The 21,294-nt window shown below is 54.0% G+C and overlaps 2 protein-coding genes across 3 annotated transcripts; one reads left to right on the forward strand and one right to left on the reverse strand.

Moving 5' to 3' along the window:
• The first annotated feature begins 347 nt into the window (after nt 1-347).
• On the forward strand, nt 348-16,681 carry WRAP73 (WD repeat containing, antisense to TP73). 2 transcript variants are annotated; one of them, XM_024760266.1, is made up of 12 exons: nt 354-476; nt 3,783-3,935; nt 4,434-4,550; nt 10,792-10,864; nt 12,131-12,234; nt 12,964-13,050; nt 13,325-13,459; nt 13,564-13,641; nt 14,645-14,750; nt 15,379-15,504; nt 15,895-16,086; nt 16,321-16,681. In XM_024760266.1, the coding sequence occupies exons 1-12, from the start codon at nt 408-410 to the stop codon at nt 16,461-16,463; spliced, it is 1,383 nt and encodes a 460-aa protein (XP_024616034.1). In that variant the 5' UTR covers nt 354-407; the 3' UTR covers nt 16,464-16,681. The 2 variants fall into 2 exon arrangements, with proteins under 2 accessions (XP_024616035.1, XP_024616034.1); XM_024760267.1 differs by lacking the exon at nt 10,792-10,864 and having other exon boundaries at nt 348-476; nt 16,321-16,675.
• Nucleotides 16,682-17,287: 606 nt separating this feature from the next.
• On the reverse strand, nt 17,288-21,287 carry TPRG1L (tumor protein p63 regulated 1 like). The gene is made up of 4 exons (XM_024760321.1): nt 21,149-21,287; nt 20,896-21,072; nt 19,918-20,071; nt 17,288-18,577 (listed from the first exon to the last, which is right to left on the reverse strand). The coding sequence occupies exons 1-4, from the start codon at nt 21,202-21,204 to the stop codon at nt 18,383-18,385; spliced, it is 582 nt and encodes a 193-aa protein (XP_024616089.1). The 5' UTR covers nt 21,205-21,287; the 3' UTR covers nt 17,288-18,382.
• Nucleotides 21,288-21,294: the final 7 nt, after the last annotated feature.

The raw sequence follows: 21,294 nt of genomic DNA on the forward strand, positions 1-21,294 counted from the left end.
CACAGGACGCCAGTTAAATTTGAATTTCAGATACGGGGGTAGTTTTTCAGCATAAATACGTGCCATGTGGTATTTGGGAACATATTTATCCTAGAAAATGATTCGTTGTTTATGTGAAATTCAGTTTAAGTGCACTTTCTGCATTTTATCTGACAACCCTAGCTGAAGGGGATCTTCCCACACCCGAGCCCCGGCGGAAATCCCGAGTGGGACGAAACGCCGCGTCTCCTTTAAGGCGCGGCGGCGCGCGGGGTGCCGGGTGGCGAACTACAAGCCCCACAATGCACGCGTCCGCCCGGAGCCCTGACTGGCTGCGGCGCTCGTCCTCCGTCACTTCCGGTCGCGGAGGGGCGGTTGCGGCGGGCTGGGCGGGCTGGGTTTCGCGGTCGTGGGGTGCAGCGGCCGCCATGAACTTCTCAGAGGTGTTCAAGCTCTCTAGCCTGCTCTGCAAGTTCTCCCCGGACGGCAAGTACCTGGTGAGCGGCCGCGGGGCCTGGGCCGAGGGTGGGCCCTCAGCGGGGAGGCGCCTGTCCTCACCGGGAGGCGGGGACCCATGGAGCGGAGAGCGGGGCGGCCGCTGGGCCCGGATGGAGGGAGCTCGAGGGTCTGCAGGTGTGGGCCCCGGGCAGGTGCTGCAGACAGGTGACCCTGGGAAGGGGACCTGGGAAGATGCTGCAGCCTGGGAACCCAGGAAGCCGCCTGATGCCTGCACCTGGGTTTCCATCTGTTAAAGGCAGGTAAAAGCCATGCTGCCTTCCCAGATTTGAGGACACAGGAGATATCGGATCGTTGTTGTTAGTTTGTCGTCACAAAAGGCACGTATATAGTCTACCAGTTTGCTGTAAACCGGTGCAGTGGTGCAGCTGCTTGTTGTCGCCTTTCCCAGCCCTCTTCACCCGTTTCTACTACATGCCAGATGAATGATTTAGATAACAGCATTCTGTGCGCAGATAAAGGGAGGTGTCCGCACTCCTGAGATTTGAGCTGCTGATTCCATGGGTGGCAGAATGCTTCTGACATCACTGAGCTGTCTTGTACATGAGAGTTAAGTTTTGAAATATACCAGCGTGACCCGTGTATATCCTCAGAATCTTAGGGTGAGGGCATGTGGTGGGTGAGGGATAATTGGCATTGGAAAGACATGAAGAAGAAAAATTATGCTTTATAAAAAGTGTACTGAGCTTCACTAATTAGTAACTGATGCTTCCTGATTCTTTTTTCAGTTCGAGTTTTGTTAACATTCCTTTCATCCTTATCTAGTTCTTTGAGGATGGATGTACACGTTTGCCTTCTTTGTGGAGGTTTTATTCTAAATCACATAATATGGTATTCGGCTCCAAAATACAAAATATCTTTAGCTTAAATGGCACCCCAGAAAACCTTGGTATATTCAAAATACTCCCGCATACGTTAGGGGTTCCCCCCCCTTTGGTCATTTATGAAAATTCTAGTGAATTATAAAGAGAGAGATTATATTTCTTCATTTAATTTTGGTACTTTTTTGGGTTTTACACCAAAATAATCAGATATTTCTGATTTAAATATCGTGAGCACTAGACAGTAATGTTACTGGAACCATGTTCTTCCAAGCTCTATCCTAGGTGCTGGAAAAAGTAGGGCCATGTTGCCATTTTTAATATCTTGCAACAGATTTGATATGGTTTTTCCAAGTGTTGCTACAAACATTCCATTTTGTAAGGAGTTTATTGTAACTGATCACAGCTTTCAAAGCTACAATATGAAAAGATAGGCATGGGACACATAGTATTTCTAATCTGCAATCCCTCCCCTACTCTCCTTTTCCCATGCAAAACTCATGTGGCTTTTTTTTTTTTTTTTTTTTTTTTTGTTTTTTTTGATTTTTTGGCTGTTTTGAGTCTTCGTTGCTGCGTGCGGGCTTTTCTCTAGTTGCAGCGAGTGGGGGCTACTCTCCGTTGCAGTGCACGGGCTCTAGGCGTGCAGGCTTCAGTAGTTGTGGCACACGGGCTTCAGTAGTTGTGGCTCGCAGTCTCTAGAGTGCAGGCTCAGTATTTGTGGCACATGGGCCTAGTTGCTCTGTGGCATGTAGGCTCTTCCCAGACCAGGGCTCAAACCCGTGTCCCCTGCATTGGCAGGCGGATTCTTAACCACTGCGCCACCAGGGAAGTCCCTCTTGTGGCTTTTTTTTAATGGGAGTTTATAAAACAAAAATCCAATAATCCGGTTTGACCTTGATAAATACGAAAATGAAGCAATTAACATTGAAAAGTCAGTTCTTGATTTTTGAACTGTGAGGTACTCTCCTATTAGCAGGTACGTTTACTCAATCATAGAAATTATTTGCTTGGATTTGGATATTATTAACAAATATAGACGTAAAGTAACTGTATCTTTAAGAAGGCTGTATTAACACTTAAACTTTTCAGAGTCAGGATTAGGAATAAGTTAATGAGGGTGTGTAAGAACCCCCCAGCCCTTCCTCCTCTGAGTCCCACACGACTGCCACACTCAACACTTCTGACACATCTGGTTACCAACCGTGTGGGGTTTTTCCCCCACACCAAGCAGTTGTCCACCACGCCAGCTGGGTGTCCTACAGTTTGACTCAATTCCTACACTGTCTACCTGGAGAGAGCGCCAGGTCCAACAGGTTAGGGGCTCAGTCCCACAAGACTGCTTCCTCCCCCTTCAGACGCCAGTTGCAGGTCCAGGTTGTCACCTGTGCGTCTGACCAACTGGCTGTAGGTCAGAGGTTCCATGATGTCCTCTTTGGGTTCCATTGATTTGCTAGAGTGACTCACAGCACTCAGAGAAACACGTTTACCAGTTTATTAAAGGATATGGTGAAGGACACGGATGAGCAGCCAGATGAAGAGATACACAGGGTGAGGTCCGGGGGGCCCTGAGTGCAGGAGCGTCTGTCCCTGTGAATCTGGGGTGCGTCACCCTCCGGGTCTGGTTGTGTTCACCCCCCTGGAAGCTCTGAACCCCTTATTATTGGGATTTTACGGGGCCTTCATCGCATGGGCCTGAGCCATCATTAACTCCATTTTTAGTCCTTTTCGCCGAAGAGAAAGGGGGGTGGGGCTGAAATTTCCAAGCTTCTAATCTTGGTTTGGTCTTCCGGGTGACAGCCCCATCCAGGAGCCCACCCAGAGTTGCCGCTCTAGAACAAAAGACGCTCCTGTCACCCAGGAAATTGCACGCGTTTCATTCAGGAGCCCTGTGTCAGGACCTGAGGGCAGAGACCAACATGTCTTTTCTGTTCTCTCATCACAAGTCAATGAGCATTTATGAAGCGTCCTTACACCTGCAGAATTTCAAACCTGTATGTTGACTTTCTGTTGCGTAGGCTCCAAGTCAGACATTGAACAGAAGGGAACTGCGCTTCTGGGGTCGTTCTCCCCCGCAGCCCTGCACCTCCCTGCTCACTCCTTACAGGTTGTCTGCAGGTGATGGAAGCAGAGAGGATTGGGTTGTTTACAGATGGGCCTCTCCGCAGTGCCATTTCCTGCTTCAGAGTTAGTCCCACAGTGAAGAAAGTAGAACATGACTCCAGTAGAGTTTGAAAATAATACTTTCTCCGGGGATTCAACGGTTTGGGCACCTGGTTTGTACATTTCAGTTTTATCTTCCATTAACTCCTCTTTGTTGAGAACAGGCTGTCCACGTGATGAGCACGAGGCCGTCTAGGCAGGAAGCGTGTGTGCAGGGAGAGAAGGAGTCAGCCCCTGGCTGGAGGGCCGCGCCTAGAGCAGTCCCCTCCAGAGCCCACACCGCCCGCCTCTCTCCTCCCTCTCCAGGCTTCCTGCGTCCAGTACCGGTTAGTGGTCCGGGATGCCAGCACCCTCCAGATCTGCCAGCTGTACGCATGCCTGGACCAGATCCAGCACATCGAGTGGTCGGCCGACTCGCTCTTCATCCTGTGTGCCCTCTACAAGCGGGGGCTGGTGCAGGTTTGCAGCCTGAGGCTCAGACGCCCCCCGTCCTGGAGCGTAGCCCCCGCGAAGGGCCTCGTCCTGTGCCCTGCCGGTCTGGAAGAAGAGGCAGCACAGCTCAAAGGCCGTTAATAGTTCGCTCATAGTTTAAGTACTTTTAAGATAAGAAGACACTTAAGTGTCCTTGATGTGTAGCCAAGTTAACTCAGTAACAGGCAGTGTTCAGAGGGCAGCCCAGCAACTCGCTCGTCCTGTGTGGGAGCGCTGAGACGTGTCTTGTTGTAGACCCCAAACCTAACTAAGTGAGGTCTCAGGGATAGCAGAGGGGTGCACCCTTCGAAGCACGGCAACACGCTGTCACCGAGAAGCGCGCCTTACCTCTGTGGTGCAACCCAGGCCCAGCCCTTCGTGCTGGAAGATTCCGAGGGCTCGCCCGTGTTTGCCTCCACACAGCTCTTGGCCGGTCGTCTTCAAGCCTGCGTAGCGCACTGACTCGTCTCTCCCTTGTGACTGTAGGTGTGGTCTTTGGAGCAGCCAGAGTGGCACTGCAAAATAGACGAGGGTTCGGCAGGGCTGGTGGCTTCCTGCTGGAGCCCCGATGGGCGCCACATCCTCAACACGACGGAGTTCCACGTGAGTGGGACGCCCCGAACGCCCCCTCCTCCTCAATTGCTTGGGGGCGTTAGAGGGGGTGGTTTGGGGGGAGGGTACACGTCGTAAGTGGTCAGAGCATTATAAGCCCATGAGTGTTGTTATATAATCTTTTTGCCCAGTTTTAATGAAAAGAAAAGACTTTTTTAAAAGAACAGCTTAAATTGTATTTTTAAGGATTTAGACAGGTTCTTTGATTCAGCAATTGAAAATGAACTTCAGGATGAACAGATTTACATCTTTCCCTCAAGACATCTGATCTGTGTGTTTCTAACCTCTTCATTCATTTCCTCTTCAAGCCTTGGGCTTACTTGGGACGTGGGGCCCTGGGCAGGAGCTCTGAGCGCGAAGAACGTTTGAAGTCTGACAGTAAATCAGAGGTAGCTCGGGTGGTGTGAACACATCTCGTCAGCGTGTCACATTAGGGGATCAGGGAAGGCTGGGGTGGTGTGAACACATCTCGGCATTATATTGAGTTTGATGTCTGCCAGTTTAGGCCATTGGGGAGGGAGACAGCAAGTGAAGGGGGCCTGGTTTCTCCACATTACACACATTGACATTTTACAGGGCTGTTGGAGAGAACTTGAGCTGTTCATGTAGCCTCATCTAAAAGGCTTCATGCTTATAATTCTTCGGGCCCAAATCCAGCCCCCAGACAGGCACCCGTCAGTGTGAAAGAGAAACCGTGCTCTTTGGACAAGGTTCACTGACAGGCAGCCTGCGCGCTGCCGTGAGGCCTGAGAACAGAGTGCTCAGGACTGCAGGGTGTCTGTGGCCCCACCTCAGCCCGCGGGGCCCCTCGCTCTGCATTTTGCAGTAAGCACGTCCTTACTTACCTCAAGGTCTTATCTGTGTGTGCGTGTGTGTGTGCAGACACCATACACTATAGAGTGCATTTGTCTAAAGTTTGCTGAAATGAATTCATACTCTGTGTTCTGTTGTGGTTCTTTCTTCCCCCTCGATACCGTTTTTGAGATTCATCCACGTCGAGGGTTTGACTGCTTCTTTCAGTCCTTGTAGGGAAAGTCGTGCCACGGTTTATGCAGCCACGCTGCTGGTGCTGGGCATTGGAGCTGTTGCGGTCCCTGCTGCAGGGAATGGATTGTGGGCGTCTGCTCCGGCCCGTATCCAGGCGTTCTCTCTCGGACGTTTGGGAAGGGGAAGTCGCCTGGTTGTAGGAGATGCGGTTTGACCAGGATGTTAAATGGATGCCAGTCCAGTAGAACTGCAGTGGTACTGCACTGTGGTTTGCATTTTCATTCTCTAAGTATTGGTGACGTCGAGTTTCCATATCTTATTTTATACACACCCACGCACACAATTTAAATATGTATTTCAGGTTCACGTGGAGTTTATAGTGGTGGTGTCAGGAGTGAATCCATTTTTATCTGTTCCCAACAGGATTTGTTAAGAAGTCCGTGTTTCCCACCTGTCTCAAGAACTGAATTTCTTTACGCCGACGTGATCGGTTCCGATTTTCCATTCTGTGCCATCGTTGGCCCGTTTCCCTCCTGTGTTACAGGATGTTAACATGTAACAGGGCTGTGCCCTCCTCGCTGCCTCTGCTCTGCCAGGTTTCCTCATGTGTTTTTGAGGCTCTGTTACTAGAGCTGTTCCAGGTTTCATGGTGAACTGAGCCTTTTATTATTACAAATGGTTCTTCGCGTCTCATAGTTTCTTCTGTTCTGCAGTGTGTTTTGTCAGATGATGGCATCAAATGCCATCCTTCCGTGGTTAGGGCTTTCAGGGTATATCTTTTTCATCCTTTGACTTTCAGCCTTTCCGTATCCTTAAATTTTAGTACGTATGTTGTAAGTAGCCTGTAGTTGGCTTAAAAAAATAAACCCCGACCTGAAAACTTTTTCTTCTACCTCAATAAAGCAACATTCACCCACTTTAAGCGTGTGGACCGTGAGCTGGGACACGTAGCTGCCGCCCCGGGGGGGATGGAGCGTGCTGACACCACCCAGTGGGCACCTCCCGCCCTCCAGTCATCCTGCTGCCCACCTCTGGCCTGCTTCCTGTTGCTCTTGGTTTACGGTTCAGATTCCATGTGAGAGGGGCCACGTGGCTCGCAGAGTTTTGTGTTTGGCTTCCTTCACTCGGCCTCATGCTCTTCTTGAAATCCGTCCGCGTCTGTGGGCATCAGCTCCGGTTTCTCGGAGCTGAGTGGTGTCCCCGTGTGGATTCCCCACCCTGTGTGTGTATCACCCACTGGCCGATGGAGCTGTCGTGAATATCCTCACAGGGCTGTCTGCGGACGCGGGTTTTTCTTTCTCTCGGGTAAAAACCTGGAGTGGGGGGTGCCAGGAGGTGTATGTTTACAGCTTAAGAAACCGCGGACTCTTTTCCGCAGTAGCTGTGCCGTTTAGCCTTCCCCCCAACAGTGCAGGAGTTTGTTCCATAGTCTCACCAACGCTGCTCATCACAGCCTCTTCTGTTAGGCAGTCTGATGTGTGCTGGTGTCTCATTGTGGGTTTTCCATATGACTAATAATACTAAGCGTCTTTTGTGTGCCCATCATCCTATAACTTGTCTGTTCATATCATCCGTCCGTTTCTTTATTAGGCCGTTTGTCCTTTTGTTGAGCTGTAAGGTTCTGGTTACAAGTTCTTTGTCAGATACACGTTTAGTAAATATTCTCTCCTGGTCTCTGGCTTGCTTTTTCATTTTGTTAACAGTTTCTTTTAAAGAGCAGTCTTTCATCTTGACGGGGTCTCATGGGTCAATTTTTTCTTTTATCATTTGTGCACTTTGTGTCTAAAGAAATCCCTGCGCAACCCAAGATCACAGAGTTTCTTCTGTTTTCTTTTAGAATTTTTACGACGTTAGCTCCTAAGTTTGCATGTGTGATTTGTCTTGAATTTCTGTCCTTTCCCCACTTTGCACCTTTGTCAGAAATCAGTTGCCTGTAGGTATGTGGGTCTGTTTCTGGACTCTGTCTTGTTACATTGATCTCTTAGTCTGTCCTTGTGCCAATACCACATGCTCCGGATCACTAAAGCTTAATAGTAGGTCCGGAAACCCAAATCAGTGTGTTTTCCGGTTGTGTCCTTTTTCAAAGTCGTTTTGGCCATTCTGGGTCTTTAGTATTTCCGTATCAATTTTGGAATAAATTAGTCAATTTCTAAAAAAAAAAAAAAATTGTGCCAGGATTTTAAAGTTGAGATTGCGTTGAATCTGTAGACCAATTTGGGGATAATTGCCATCTTAACAATACTGAGTCTCTGGATCCATGAACATAGGCTACTTTTCATTTTCTTAAGTCTTTAAATTTTTTTTTCTAAGCGATATTTTCATTGTATAGATCTTGTACATACTTTATAAAATTTATTCCAAAGTTTTAAATTTTGTTGTATCAGCTCTTGACTCTGCTTCAGTCCAGGGGAAGGGCCAAGGGTGTTCACGCAGGTGTACGTGTGTAAACCGGGAGGAATTGGACCTCTGAATGCATTCCACTTCTAACAAGAGAGGGAAGCCACGCACATCCATACTGATAAAGAACTCGGTGGGCTGCTGTCAGTTTGCTGTGTTTCTTTTTTTGTGTGTGTGGTACACGGGCCTCTCACTGTTGTGGCCTCTCCCGTTGCGGAGCACAGGCTCCGGACGCGCAGGCTCAGCGGCCATGGCTCACAGGCCCAGCCGCTCAGTGGCATGTGGGATCCTCCCGGACCGGGGCACGAACCCGCATCCCCTGCATCGGCAGGCGGACTCTCAACCACTGCGCCACCAGGGAAGCCCTGCTGTGTTTCTTGAGTTAATTTTCCAAACAATCTCTGAGTTGGAAAAGGTCATTTTAAGTATTTTTGCTTAAGTACTGGAATTTTCCAGGTCACCAGCAGCAGTGATCAAGTAATAAAAATGTACTTATTTTTTACGTGAAGACCATTAGAAAGTGTTGTGGAAAACGAGATGAGCTAAGGAACTCTTTCTCAAAAGTGACTGTTCTCTGGCGAGATTGGCGTTTCAGTTCACCCTTAAATGTGGCAAGAAAGCACAGTCCAGCCCAGAGGGGGGTCCTGCTGAAGGGCCGACACCTTGGAAGGACCCTTGGTGGTGACGGTGATGCCGTGGGACCAGACCTGAAATCCCAGGTCAAGGCCCCCTGGCCTCCGCTTTCCCGCAGGGTGTGTGGGTGGGCACAGAAGCGGGCCTGGTCGGCGGCCCTCCGGGAGCCTGCCCCTCGGCCACCTCTGGCCTGTCCCCCTGCGCTCTCCCCTCCTGCTGTGCTGCCACCTCCTCGAGCTCACGGAGGGGAGGCGGGTGTTTATCTGCCTCTTTCTCACCGCATTTGTTAAGGTTACACACAGTTGGGTTTCTTTTAACGGTTTTTGATGGGGGATGGCGGGTAAAAATCAGGCTTAGGTGCTTTGTGTCTTTTCTACCTTTAACAGAGAAGTGTGGATGGGGCAGGGGATTGGAGGCTTCCAGTCAGGAGCGCCCTGGGCCTTCCCTCCTCTCCCTCGCTCACCTGGAGGACAGGTGTTCCAGGCCAGATGGCGCCGACTCTGCGTGTCCAGGTGGATTTAACACCCAGACCTGCTGGGCTGGGAAGGGTGTGCTTTTCCACCCTCCTTGGCCTCCGAGAGCAGGAGGTTTTACAGGGAACAAGCCTGTCGTCAGGGTGAGCCTCGCTCCTGGGCCATGCCTCGTCTGCACGCCCTGGTACCTTTGCCTTGGATGGACAAGCGCTTTACCTTGAGTACAGCCCAGAAGTGCCGCCAACCCTGCAGCTTGTCTGCATCCCTTGTCTCCCCTAAATGCCGCGTGAGCTTTTCACAGAGGCAGTTCAGGACATCAGATTCTTCCATCAGATTCTTTTCTTTCCTAAGAGACAATGTGGAGAAAATGCAGTTAATTCATTTTTTAAACCTCCTAAGCTAAAAAAGAAAAAGGGCCTAGCTTGCAGGAATCACACTGGTACAGAAACGCGGGGCCCTGCGTTTTACTTCATGTGAAGTCCCACAGTTTTTAAAGCTATGCTTATTTGATGAAAGCAGTTTTCCAGCCCGTGTTCCTTACCTCACAACCACGCCTGGTAAACACAGCTTCCGTGTCTACTGGCCTGGGGGCTGCAGGAGCTGGAGGTGGCAGGGCGCCCATTTACCTTCCCTGATGGCCGATGGGAACGGTGTGGACATGCTTTTCCAAAAGAAACATTTGGAAACTCCAGTCAAGGGTGATTGTTCACGTTGAGGCTCCGAGGGGGTCTGGGGCAGCTCCAGCAGCCCTCCCCGTGCCTGGGTGCGGGGGCCTCACCTGCTCACAGGGCCGGGGTGACAGTGCGGAGGCTCTGGGTACCCCCCCACCCCGACCCCGAGCGCACCTCCCCGAGCCCAGGCATCCATCCCTGGCGCACTCGCCGGTCCCTCACTGACACGTCTGCTTCCGGCCGTTTTGCAACAGCCTGGACAGCTGTCGCTACCTGCGCGATGTGCCCACGGTGGGTCCCCCAGAAATCTTCCGCAGAGGCCTCCGTGTGCGGAGTCGGGCCACTTCCCGTCCCTGCCAGCCTGGGGCTGCCCGGTGAGGCAGAGCTGCTCGCCCTTCATCTGCTTCAGAGGACTGAGGAGTGTCCTGCGTGGCTTCCCTCCTAGACGTGTTTCTCTAAGCAGCGTGTTTAGGGTTATTATTATGTGAAAACTGTGACTACAGCATCCCCCCACCCTTATCCGCAGGGGATGCCTTCCAGGACCCCATGGATACCTGAAACCCCTGCAGTGCTGAACCCTCTATATGCTGCTGTTTCCTATACAGACGTGCCTGTGATAAAACGTAAATTAGGCCGAAAAGGAGGGATGACTGTACTTTGAACTAAAACGCACTTGTATTTAACTTTGTCACTCAGATAATATTGTCACAAAATGAAAACCAAGGACCAGGAGCATTAAATTTAACAAACGTGGGACTTCCCTGGCAGTCCAGCGGTGGTTAGGGTTCTGCGCTCTCACTGCCGTGGCCCGGGTTTCATCCCTGGTCAGGGAACTAAGATCCCACAAGCCGTGTGGTGCGGCCAAAAAAAAATTTAAATGTAACAATCGTAAAATGTGAGTTTGACACACGTCTTCAGGCAGAAAACACCACAGGACTGCTGATGCGGGAACTGCTGCGGGAATCTCTCGCTTGGGTGCTGACGATCTGGTGTAAGACTTGGAATGGTCTCTCCAAAGATGCTAAATATATGCTGTTTCCTTTCTCTTTTCCCTCCCTTTGCCCCTGGCAGCTGCGGATAACTGTCTGGTCCTTGTGCACAAAGTCCGTGTCCTACATCAAATACCCTAAGGCTTGTCAGCAGGGTGAGTCGGTCAGAGGTACTCAGAAGCCGTTCCTCTGTCGTAGTTTGGGGCTTGGGGACCTTTTTACCTTGGAAAATTTCATACACAGGCAAGAGCTGCCTCAGCCGTGTGTCAGCTCATAGCCAGTGTTTTTTCTCTATACCCGCCCCCCCCGCCCCCAGATTATTTTAAAAGTACATCCCAGACCTCCTAGTGAGTACTTCATCTGTGACCATTCCCACCTGTGTCTCTAGGGCTTCTCCTGTACGCGACGTCAGTGACTAAGGAGGGTATATTGTCCTTTAGGACGTCAAAGAAGAAGGACTTACACGTAGACCCTTTACATCTGCTGCCGGACCGGGTGCTCAGGTCCCTCCAGTTCATGTCAGTCTCGCACCCCCACCTCACACACCGGATTCTGAACCGAATCCTCCATTGACTTAACTCTGTGAGGCCTGGAGTGGGGAAGTGGCGACCTGTCCCACCTGGACATCACCGAGGAGGGCCAGAGGCACGTGTCCTCTGTGCCGGCGGGGAGCCCGCCCCCGCGGGTTTAGCTGAGCCGAGAGCCAGTTGGGCACCCCCCTCTCTTGAGTCCTGAAGTTACATGGCGGTATTTCAGTTAAGAAACAGAAAGAAGCAGTACGTGGTTTGAATGATTTTTCCATTTTTTCTCTTGCCGTCAGCAGTTTGAACCTCACATGTGAATGGTGTGCAATTGTACACGCATTTTATTTTATAGTTTGAATATCAGTGTCTCTCCAGATGACCCACACCCTTCTTGGTGGAAATGACAGCTCTGTCATCTAGGTGTTCTTTTGACCCATGAGGTATGAAATGTGGCCACGGGCTCGGTTCGCTAATACGGACCCAGAAAGTACAGTCTGGTCGCAGCCAGATTCTTACCTGGAATTGACTTCTTCCAAATTTAAATTCAAAAGTAAGAATAGGAAACGTCATGACAGGCCTGTTCTGAACCAGCTGAGTTCCTGCGGTTAATTTCCTAAGACCACAACACTCCGTAGGGCACCACCTTTCCCAGTAATGGTTTGGGGCTCATCAGGGCTCAGGTCACTGTGTATTTCTCGCAGGTTCTCTGCAGGTCAGAAGTCTGAGCAAGGGTGTGGAGACCCCGCCCTGTGTAGACACACACTCCCTGCCGCGGACGCTGGGCTCTGCGTGCCACGTCCCCCTCTTCAGACCTCTGCTTTCTCTTTCTCGTTCTAACTTGAAAACCACTGCTGCAATCTGCTTCTCGATCCCGGGACCTTTCACTCTTCTCGGCAGGAATAACCTTTACCAGGGACGGCCGCTACCTGGCGCTGGCCGAGCGGCGGGACTGCAAAGACTACGTGAGCATCTTGGTCTGCAGCGACTGGCAGCTCCTGCGGGTGAGACTTGTCCCCACCTGGGAGCGGAGTGACCCTGGGGCGTGGGGGGAGGGGAGGAGTGCGTTGTCTGAGGTTCCAGGGCATCTTCCGCGTGGTATGGTATGGCGCAATGTGATTCCACATTCCCAAAGGCCGGTGCTGCCTGTAACCACGTGGCACGCACACCGGCAGGCGTTCGTAGGATGTGTTGAGATGACGCGTGCTTGCGGTGTGTTCACAGTTAACAGGCCACCAGGTTGGTGCCACCTCCCTTCCTGTTGGTTCCATGGTATTTGCATACGTGTGGCTGCATCAGGCGGAAGAGTGAGCCGGAGTTTAACACTGAGCACGTTCCTGCGTGGGGCAGGAGGCCATGGACACAGACGCACAGGGCCGGGCAGGACCCCCGGATGCCGCCAGACAGAGGCCTTCTCGACGGGGCAGGGATGTCCTGGGAGGGTCTTGCCTGGGCTGGTCTTACAGGCACAAGACTCAGCCAGGCAAGAAGCAGGTACAGGCGCGGGGCGGACGGAGGCCTGAGCCACGTCGCAGCCCCGTGTGCCCGGCCTGGAACCTCCCCAGCGCTCAGGCCGGACGTCACAGCAGGAAGACACGGCTGTACACGTTTCTGTCCGTGGCTAGATGAGGATATTAAATACTGAATGTTAACACATCAGTTATAAAATAAACGTTCGTGTATCTGTTGAAAACATTTTCAATTTCATCTCTCCCCCCGCCCGCCTCGGCAAGCACTTTGACACGGACACGCAGGACCTGGCCGGGATCGAGTGGGCCCCCAACGGCTGCGTGCTGGCCGCCTGGGACTCCTGCCTGGAGGTAGACAGCCCAGTCGGGACACTTTCTGCTCGAAGCGCCGACGCCAGTATTTCTCTCACGGCCTCCGAACGCCGAGAGCATTAACTGTGTCTTTAAGACGTCGAGCCGAGGAGCTTGTTAGCGCCCGGTTCCCCTTCCCACCGTGTTACCACTTGGCTTCCCTAGTTGTGGTCCCACGTCCCCGTTTCCCACCGCCGTCGGGAAGGGCAGTGTCCTCGCCCCGAGTCTCACTGCCTCCACTCTGGGTTCAGTAACAATTTCAATGTCTCGGCAGTACAAGATCCTGCTCTACTCCCTGGACGGCCGGCTGCTGTCTACGTTCTGTGCTTACGAGTGGTCCCTGGGCATCAAGTCCGTGGCCTGGAGCCCCAGCAGTCAGTTCCTGGCAGTCGGGAGCTACGACGGAAAGGTGGGAGGGCGTCCTCGGGGTGAAGCCCACGGCCAGTGCCCCGGCGGCTCTGACCACGCGGTTTCCACCCCCCCGCCCACCCCCCCCCCGCCCCCCCGCCACAGGTGCGGATTCTTAACCACGTGACGTGGAAAATGATCACAGAATTCGGGCATCCCGCGACCATTAATAATCCCAAAATAGTAAGTGTGGAAGCACGTTTCTGTTTGAACAGTATTTGGGGAAGGGGGTCGAAAGCTGCTTTTTCACTTTCTGTTACTTATGGCGCTACGGGTACTTAAATCCCCATAACCTTCTGATACTGTAACATTTCAAACGTCAGACTTGCCCAGTGGCCTTTGTTTCTCCTGCCACATTCCCAGGGGCTCCAAAGTGGTGTCCTTCCCCTCCCCAGCCCCCAGCCCTGCGGCTCGCTCTGGGACCAGCTCCTGCTCTGCGCTGCGAACAGGGTCCCCTGCCTGCAGGCGCCAAGCACCCCCACCCACTGTGCTCTGGGCCAGTCGGAGAAGAGCAGGCAGACCCTTGCCCCATGGAGTCTGGGCCGGGGCTGGGAGGGCTGGTGTCTTCCCCGGGTGGGGAGGAAGGCTGCCTGCCAAGGGGTCCTGGGGCAGGCACGGGGAGGAGGTGACGCAGGGTTTGGGGAGGAGCAGTTCCGGCAGTAGGAACAGGCACAGGAGTGCAGAGGCCCTGAGGTGGGGACAAGCATCCATTTATTCAGCAGGCGCTGGTCTGGGTGCTCGGAGACCTTAGGGACCCGGAGAGACACCCCGCCTCGGGGGGGACAGCAGGGATGGGGACAGACACCCAGTGAGTTGTCTGCTGGTGAGGGACCTAAGATGGGTGAGTGGTGAGGAGAGAAACAGCCCTGACGCCGGCAGGGACTGGAGGACCTGCTGGAGCTGCAGGAACAGGACTGGAAGGCGGCCGGGTCGGGTGGCGCCGCCCCAGGCCTCACAGGGTTCGCCGGAGGTCCTTCCACCCCGCGGCCGGTGCGGTCTGAAGGTGTCGGGCCGCTCGTCCTTTCCGTCAGGCCTCCGGTGACGCACGCCGCCTCGCTCCTGGCCCGTCTGTCACCCGTCCCCACTGAAGTGCTGGCCCGGGGGTGAGACCTCGTGGAGAGTGCCCAGGAGGGCGCGGTGAGCGGGGCCGCGGCTGCACATCCTGCCCGGGCCGTCTGTCTTCCAGGTGGTGTACAAGGAGGCCGAGAAGAGCCCGCCACTGGTGCTGGGCCGCCTGGCCTTCCCTCCGCCCAGAGCAGCGGCTGGACCCCTGTCCTCCACGGAGAGCGAATGTGAGCAGCTGGGCCCAGGATGGGGGCCTTTCTCTTCCTCCCCTTTCCTTTCCTTTCCTTTTATTATGGAAAAAAGAGTCCTCTGGGTCCAGGTAGATTCCAGACGCTCCTTGTTGTTTTTTCAAATCCTCTCCTTTCCTGCGATGCCTGGTAGCCAGCGTCTCTCTTAGCTGTGAGCCAGCAGGCCACCTGGCCACTGGCTCTGTTGACTGAATACAAGCCCTGGGAATCCTCATTTGACGGCTGGTCCTCTGAGGGCGACTTTTTAATGAACACTGACTTCCTTGGGTGAGCAGGGCCCTCAAAGAGCTCAGGGAGACGCCGTAGCTGTGTCGGGGACCTGGGACGTTACTCGTCTGTAAAATGGCGTAATTAGGGCGTCAGAGGAGCCACTGGGATGGCCACCAGGCCCTGCAGTGGCGCCTGGCCCGTCGCAGCTCCGGAAACACGGCCTCGCAGGGGAGGGCGCGAGGACAGGCCTTGTGCGCCGCGGCCAGGTTCCCACCAAGCCCTGTTTTCCGTAAGATCCTGCCCCGTGCTTGCTTCTCGCCCCGCAGGGGGTTGTGGGCAGGACCGCAGGCCCTCGCCCCGCGGGGAGGCTCAGGGTGCTCTCTCTTTTGACGCCCAGACGAGGTTGCCTCGGTGCCGGTCTCCTTACAGACGCTGAAGCCTGCCGCCGACAGAGCCAACCCCAGGATCGGCATCGGGGCGCTGGCCTTCAGTCCCGACAACTGCTTCCTGGCGACGAGGAGTGGTCAGTGGCCCGTCCATGTGTGTGTGCTGTCCCCTCACCGCTCCCTCGGGGCCGGGCAGTCGAATGGCTTGAAAGGAGAGTCGGGGTGCGGGTCTCCCGCACGTGCTTTCTCCTGTCCTGCTGCAGAAGCGTCTCGGGTCACTGGGCCCATCGGAGCAGCAGCCGCCCAGCCGCTGCACCTCAGGCCCTGGCCTCTGCTCCCTCTATGTCCCTCTTTGGGAAGGAGCAGGGCTCAGGCCGACAGGACTCCCGTTTGTGCCAGGCAGCCCCGGGGAGGGCCCTCCCCCGCTGAGACCCCAGGCAGCATCCGTCCTCAGGCGTGAGCGGCACATGGACTCAAGCAGGGGAGCAAGGGGTGACCGCGGGCCTGTTCACGTCTTCCTTCCTTAGACAGTGTCCCCACCGCCGTCTGGATCTGGGACATCCAGAAGCTGAGGCTGCTCGCGGTGCTGGAGCAGCTGTCCGCCGTGCGCTGCTTCCAGTGGGACCCGCGGCAGGCCCGGCTGGCCATCTGCACGGGGGGCGGCAAGGTGTACCTGTGGTCGCCGGCGGGCTGCGTGTCGGTGCAGGTACCCGGGGAAGGTGAGCGCAAGCGGGGATGCGAGCAAACACGGCCTCGAGCGGAAGGTGAAAGCCCTTCTCGGGAGGCGCCTTTCCGTAAACCTCAGGGCCGCCGGGTGTGCGCACTTGACTGGGGCCCGCGGCGTTTAGCGTCCCAGGCCAGGGGGAGCCTTCCCACCTGCTGAACTCTGGGGCTCCAGCTGGGTCACGCTGGAACGCTGGTCTATCCTGCTCTAACCTCCTGGCTTCCTCCAGGTGACTTCCAGGTGCTCTCTGTGTGCTGGCACCTGAGCGGGGACTCCCTGGCCCTCCTCAGCAAGGACCACTTCTGCCTGTGCTTCCTGGAGACGGAGCAGGGGGTCGGCACAGCCTTCGGGCAGAGGGGTGACCACATGTAGGACCCGTGCATGGTCAGGCCCACGTGGCTCAAGGTGGGAGACCTTGGCTTGTGTCGGCCGTGGGAAAGGAGCAGAGCTTCTTGGTGCTGCGTCTCCCACTGGGGTGGCCCGGAGGAAGCGCTTTGCTTCTGTTTTTCTATAGCAAACCATTTTTGTTAATATGTATGGTATAAAACTAATTTTTGTTACTTAAAATAAATATTTGCTAATTCATAAAATGTCTCTTGCTTATTTTCTTCAAAGGTTTATAAGGTCACGGGAAAGTTTTCTAGGTCAGTTTTAAGTTTGGGGTTCACTGTCTTAGGGAAACTGTGCCCCAAGCGGCCAGTCCCCCTCACACAAGACCCGCTCTGCTCGGAGCCTCCATTCTGTCACTGAACGCTTTGGAGAGTGGCCTGTGGGTCCCATGGGGCCTGTTCCGGAGAGGAGGGGAGCCCTGAGCACCCGGGGTGGGGTTGTACCTCCAAGGGAGGCTGGAGCTGCAGGCCCTGGGGCGGCTGGGTCAAGGTCGGCTCCCCGCAGGGACCGTCCGCTCTGGCTGTTCACCTGGAACAATCCGGGTGCTTCAGGAAGGCGGCCAGGGCTGAGAAGGCTGGTGGGGGAATGAGGGTTTGTCACCCTAGGTAGAGGCTGGGCAGTGCACACCACTCCCTGGTGGCCATGAGGGGAGCGAGTGGTCCAGAACCCTCACTGTGCACACAGCAAAGGGCTCAAAACCAGCGCACAGAACAGCTCATGCTCTAAGATTCTCTCATTTAACAGGACGCTTTCTTGGTTGTTGCACCTATTTTAATAACTTTTTAAGAAAGGAATGACACCCACTGTTTTAATGTTTCAACTCAGATTTTAAATGTCTTTACTACAAGACCGAAAGCAAAGGCTCAGGACCCAGGCGGAGTTGTGAGGCAGCCTTTCGATGTGGACAGGACCCTGCATCCGAATCACGGCCATGCTGACCACAGCTACGCCAGAGTCAGAAATAATGAGGAGGAACCGGCGGGCCAGCAGTTAAATCCTCAACAGACGCTCCCAGGCAGACCGCTCGGCCGTGGACGGGAACGACGACTTCCCCCGGGCTGGTGTCTAGGGGTAAGCTGCGTCAGGAGACTCTGATGTGGTTCCTTTTCAGAAGTGCATTCTTTACAAGCAAACTAAGCAATTCCCTTTTTAAATATGAAAAGGACAATACAAACTTAACCGAGTTGACAAAATTGTGTGCAAAGAACTTATCAATGTGACTTTCTCAGACTAATGACTTGTCTTAAAATGATTTTCTGTAAACTTTTCTGGGCCTGGGAAAGATGCCGTAAGTATTATTAACACAATATAGGTTAATTTTAGAAAAAGTGTGACTTTAGGCCGAACACATATTTCCACAAAAGCCAGTGTCCGTCCGTTCAGGAGCTGACAAGGCAGACCGTCTCTTGATGAGCTCGTGCCTGCTGGCTTCTTTCAAATTAGCTTTAAGAAAGTGGATTAAATCTCCAAATGCAGATTTGGACAGCAACTGTAAACCACCACAGGCACCGAGTCTCAGGCGCCTCCCTGGATGCAGCGATCTGTGTAGCTGTGGTGCCGTTTATTATTAACATGCTCCAGGGCTGGGGTGGGAGGGACCACGGGAAGCCAGATGGAGACCCCAGCAGTGGGGGGCACAGAAACTGAGGTTCTAGGAAGCAGATGCCAGCCAGGACGGTGACAGCGATATTCATTCTGCTTTGTCTGGAGCTCACGTGACCAGATGCCCAGTATCCAGCTAAAGTATATGGTCCATCTGACTATGCTAACCGTGCCCAGACACCTACAGGTAAGGGGCTCGGACCCTGCCAGCGGCAGTGGAGCTGGCCAGACGCCTGATGCCCCCAGGGTCCCATCGGCCTGGCTCTCCCAGGGAAGAGACCCGCGTGCGCGTGCGGTGCCTAGAAGCCGATTTTGCCTCTGGTCATGGAATAGCCCAGCTTAGCCTCGTTGTTGATGAAGGACATCAGCCCCACATAGGTCTCGATGAGGAGGGGGCACTCCAAGACCAGCACGCCGCCAGCCTGGCCCAGCAGAGGACTCTCCTTCTGGGCTTTTTTGACAGCTTGGATTAACAGAGCTTTGAAGCCATCCAGCTGTAAAGAGAAGACAGGGAGCTTGATCAGATGATCCCCCACGCGTCTGTGTCAGCCCGTCCCCACCCTGGAGAGACACCTGCCCAGACGCATCCAGCAGCCCTTGGGCTCATCTCCTCCGCGTCACCCTCCAAGCGTCACACCTCACCTCTGCGCTCACCTGTGACTGGCTACAGCCAGTCCTCACGGGCCTCACTCTGCCGGTCGACGTGGCTTTGCTGTAGTGACCCACCTACTCCTCCCCACCACCCACCAGGCGGTGAGCAGGCCAAGGTGCACAGCTGGCAAGTGGGGGCCTGTCGCCAGTCCTGGACCCGGCTCTCACCACCCCAAGGCCTCCTCTCCTGCTGAGCACGCAGACCGCCCAGCTCTACCATGGGCGGGGGTCACCTGCCACACCCCGAAGCCCTTCTGGGCCCTTCTCCAAGACGACCACAGCCACAGGGGACCCCATCGTAGAGCTACGCTGACCAGCAGCTGCTAACTACACAGGGCTATTTAGACGTAAGTTAACTTTTAAAAACCAGAAGTTTATTTGGGGCTTCCCCAATGGCGCAGTGGTTAAGAATCTGCCTGCCAGTGCAGGGGACACGGGTTCGAGCCCTGGTCTGGGGAGATCCCACATGCCGCGGAGCAACTAGGCCCATGCACCACAACTACTGAGCCTGCGCTCTAGAGCCTGCAAGCCACAACTACTGAGCCCACGTGCCACAACTACTGAAGCCTGCGCGCCTAGAGCCCGTGCTCTGCAACAAGAGAAGCCACCGCAATGAGAAGCTCATGCACCACAGTAAAGAGTAGCCCCGGGGACTTCCCTGGGGGCGCAGATGATTGAGAATCTGCTAATGCAGGGGACACGGGTTCGAGCCCTGGTCTGGGAGGATCCCACATGCCGCGGAGCAACTAGGCCCGTGAGCCACAACTACTGAGCCTGCGCGTCTGGAGCCTGTGCTCCGCAACGAGAGGCCGCGATAGTGAGAGGCCCGCGCACCGTGATGAAGCGTGGCCCCCGCTCGCCACAACTAGAGAAAGCCCTCGCACAGAAACGAAGACTCAACACAGCCAAAAATAAATTAATTAATAAACTCCTACCCCCAACATCTTCTAAAAAAAAAAAGAGTAGCCCCGGCTCACGGCAACTAGAGAAAGCCGGCACACAGCAATACAGCCAAAAAAAGAAAAACTAAATAAATAAATTTATGGGAAAAAAGAGTTTATTTTCTCTGTTTAGCCACTGTTCAGGTGCTCAGCAGCCCCGTGTGGCCACCGCGCTGGGCAGCACAGGCCTGGAACATTCCCGTCCCACTGGGCAGTGCTGCTGTTGCTGTGTGTGTTCTTACTTGGCACAGAGAGGCCGTCTTCTCGTCCACGCCGGCCATCGGGTGCTCTATGAACGTGGTGTATGGCACATTGGTGGACCAGGGGTTCCATCTGCTTATGAAGGACGGGCGGCTCTGCTTGTCCCACTGGATGCGAATCCCAAAACCTTCCCGCCTACCGAGTGGGAAGAAAGGGACCAGACCTCACACAGCAGGCCATGGCGCCCCCGAGCACCTGCTCAGCCGTGGGTGTGAGATTAACAAGCTGTTCCACCGGTAAAGATAAGACTGACGACATTTCACAACAGTGAAGGACCCGTGGGGTTTGACAGGAATGGCGTGTCTAATAACGACAGCTTTCAGCACTTTAAAATATGACAAACTGAAAGCACTGTCTTAGTTGTGCTAACTAAACGAGTAACATTTTTGCAAGTTTAAATCCTTTTCCCTGAGCATCTTACTGTTGGCCCAAATTTTGAGCTTATCTTAGCTTCCTGAATTCCCTCCCCAGATCTCTTCATCAAAACTCTGAAATATACCGTTTAATTCAACTGAGTATACTGATGGCCAGGTTTCTCATGTTTCAGAAACCTCCCTAACAGATGAAGATCAGCTCTTGAAAACTGGCCATCAAACGTTTCCAAATTTAATCTTCAGTAATATCTGCAAATCAAAGCGACACACTACCTTTTTCTTTTAAAAATTAACCACAACAGAGCTTGAGGTGATAGGTGTAATCCTTTCTTGGCGGGAGTAAAATGCTGAGTTTGGCGCTTATCTGAAGAATACCCACGTCGGGCCTATTTTAACGTACCCTGAGTTCATTTTACTACAAGCCTAATAACCGTCTCTTGTGCCAGGATTCCTTCTAACGCACCCTGTGGGGCACAAGTCACCTGTCTCTACACTCTTGCTGTTGAAGCAAGACATTCACTGAAGGCTGGTTTCGGAAGCGCTGACTGGGAGGCCCTGGTGGCGGGCTCTGTTCAACACACTTACTTATTGAGCGATTTCGGGGGAAACTGGAATTCTCCGTAGGAGATGGTGTCCACCGCGTTTAAGGCTACCCTGACCACCTGCTGGCACTGCAGGCTGATGAAGTCGTATTTGCAGATGAGCAGCGCCTGGTCGGTGATGAGCACCAGCCGCTCCTTTTCGTTGTTCCAGTGATCGACCCTGCGGGCGGCAGCGGTTACTTCGGCGCCCGGGGCGCACAGGCGCCCGGGCCCCTCCCCAGCGCGCGCCCCCTTACTCTGTCAGCAGCCACACCCCCTGGATGTCGCCGTCCTCCACGGGCCGGACCACCATGCGGATCTCCTCCACCGCCTGCTCGATGGTGCCAGGCTGCTGGGAGCGTGCGGGGCGGGCCGGGGGCGGAAGTCACAGGTCACGCCCGCT

This window comes from Neophocaena asiaeorientalis, unplaced genomic scaffold, assembly GCF_003031525.2.
Source record: "Neophocaena asiaeorientalis asiaeorientalis breed wild unplaced genomic scaffold, Neophocaena_asiaeorientalis_V1.1 scaffold489, whole genome shotgun sequence".
Taxonomy (NCBI): Eukaryota; Metazoa; Chordata; class Mammalia; order Artiodactyla; family Phocoenidae; genus Neophocaena; species Neophocaena asiaeorientalis.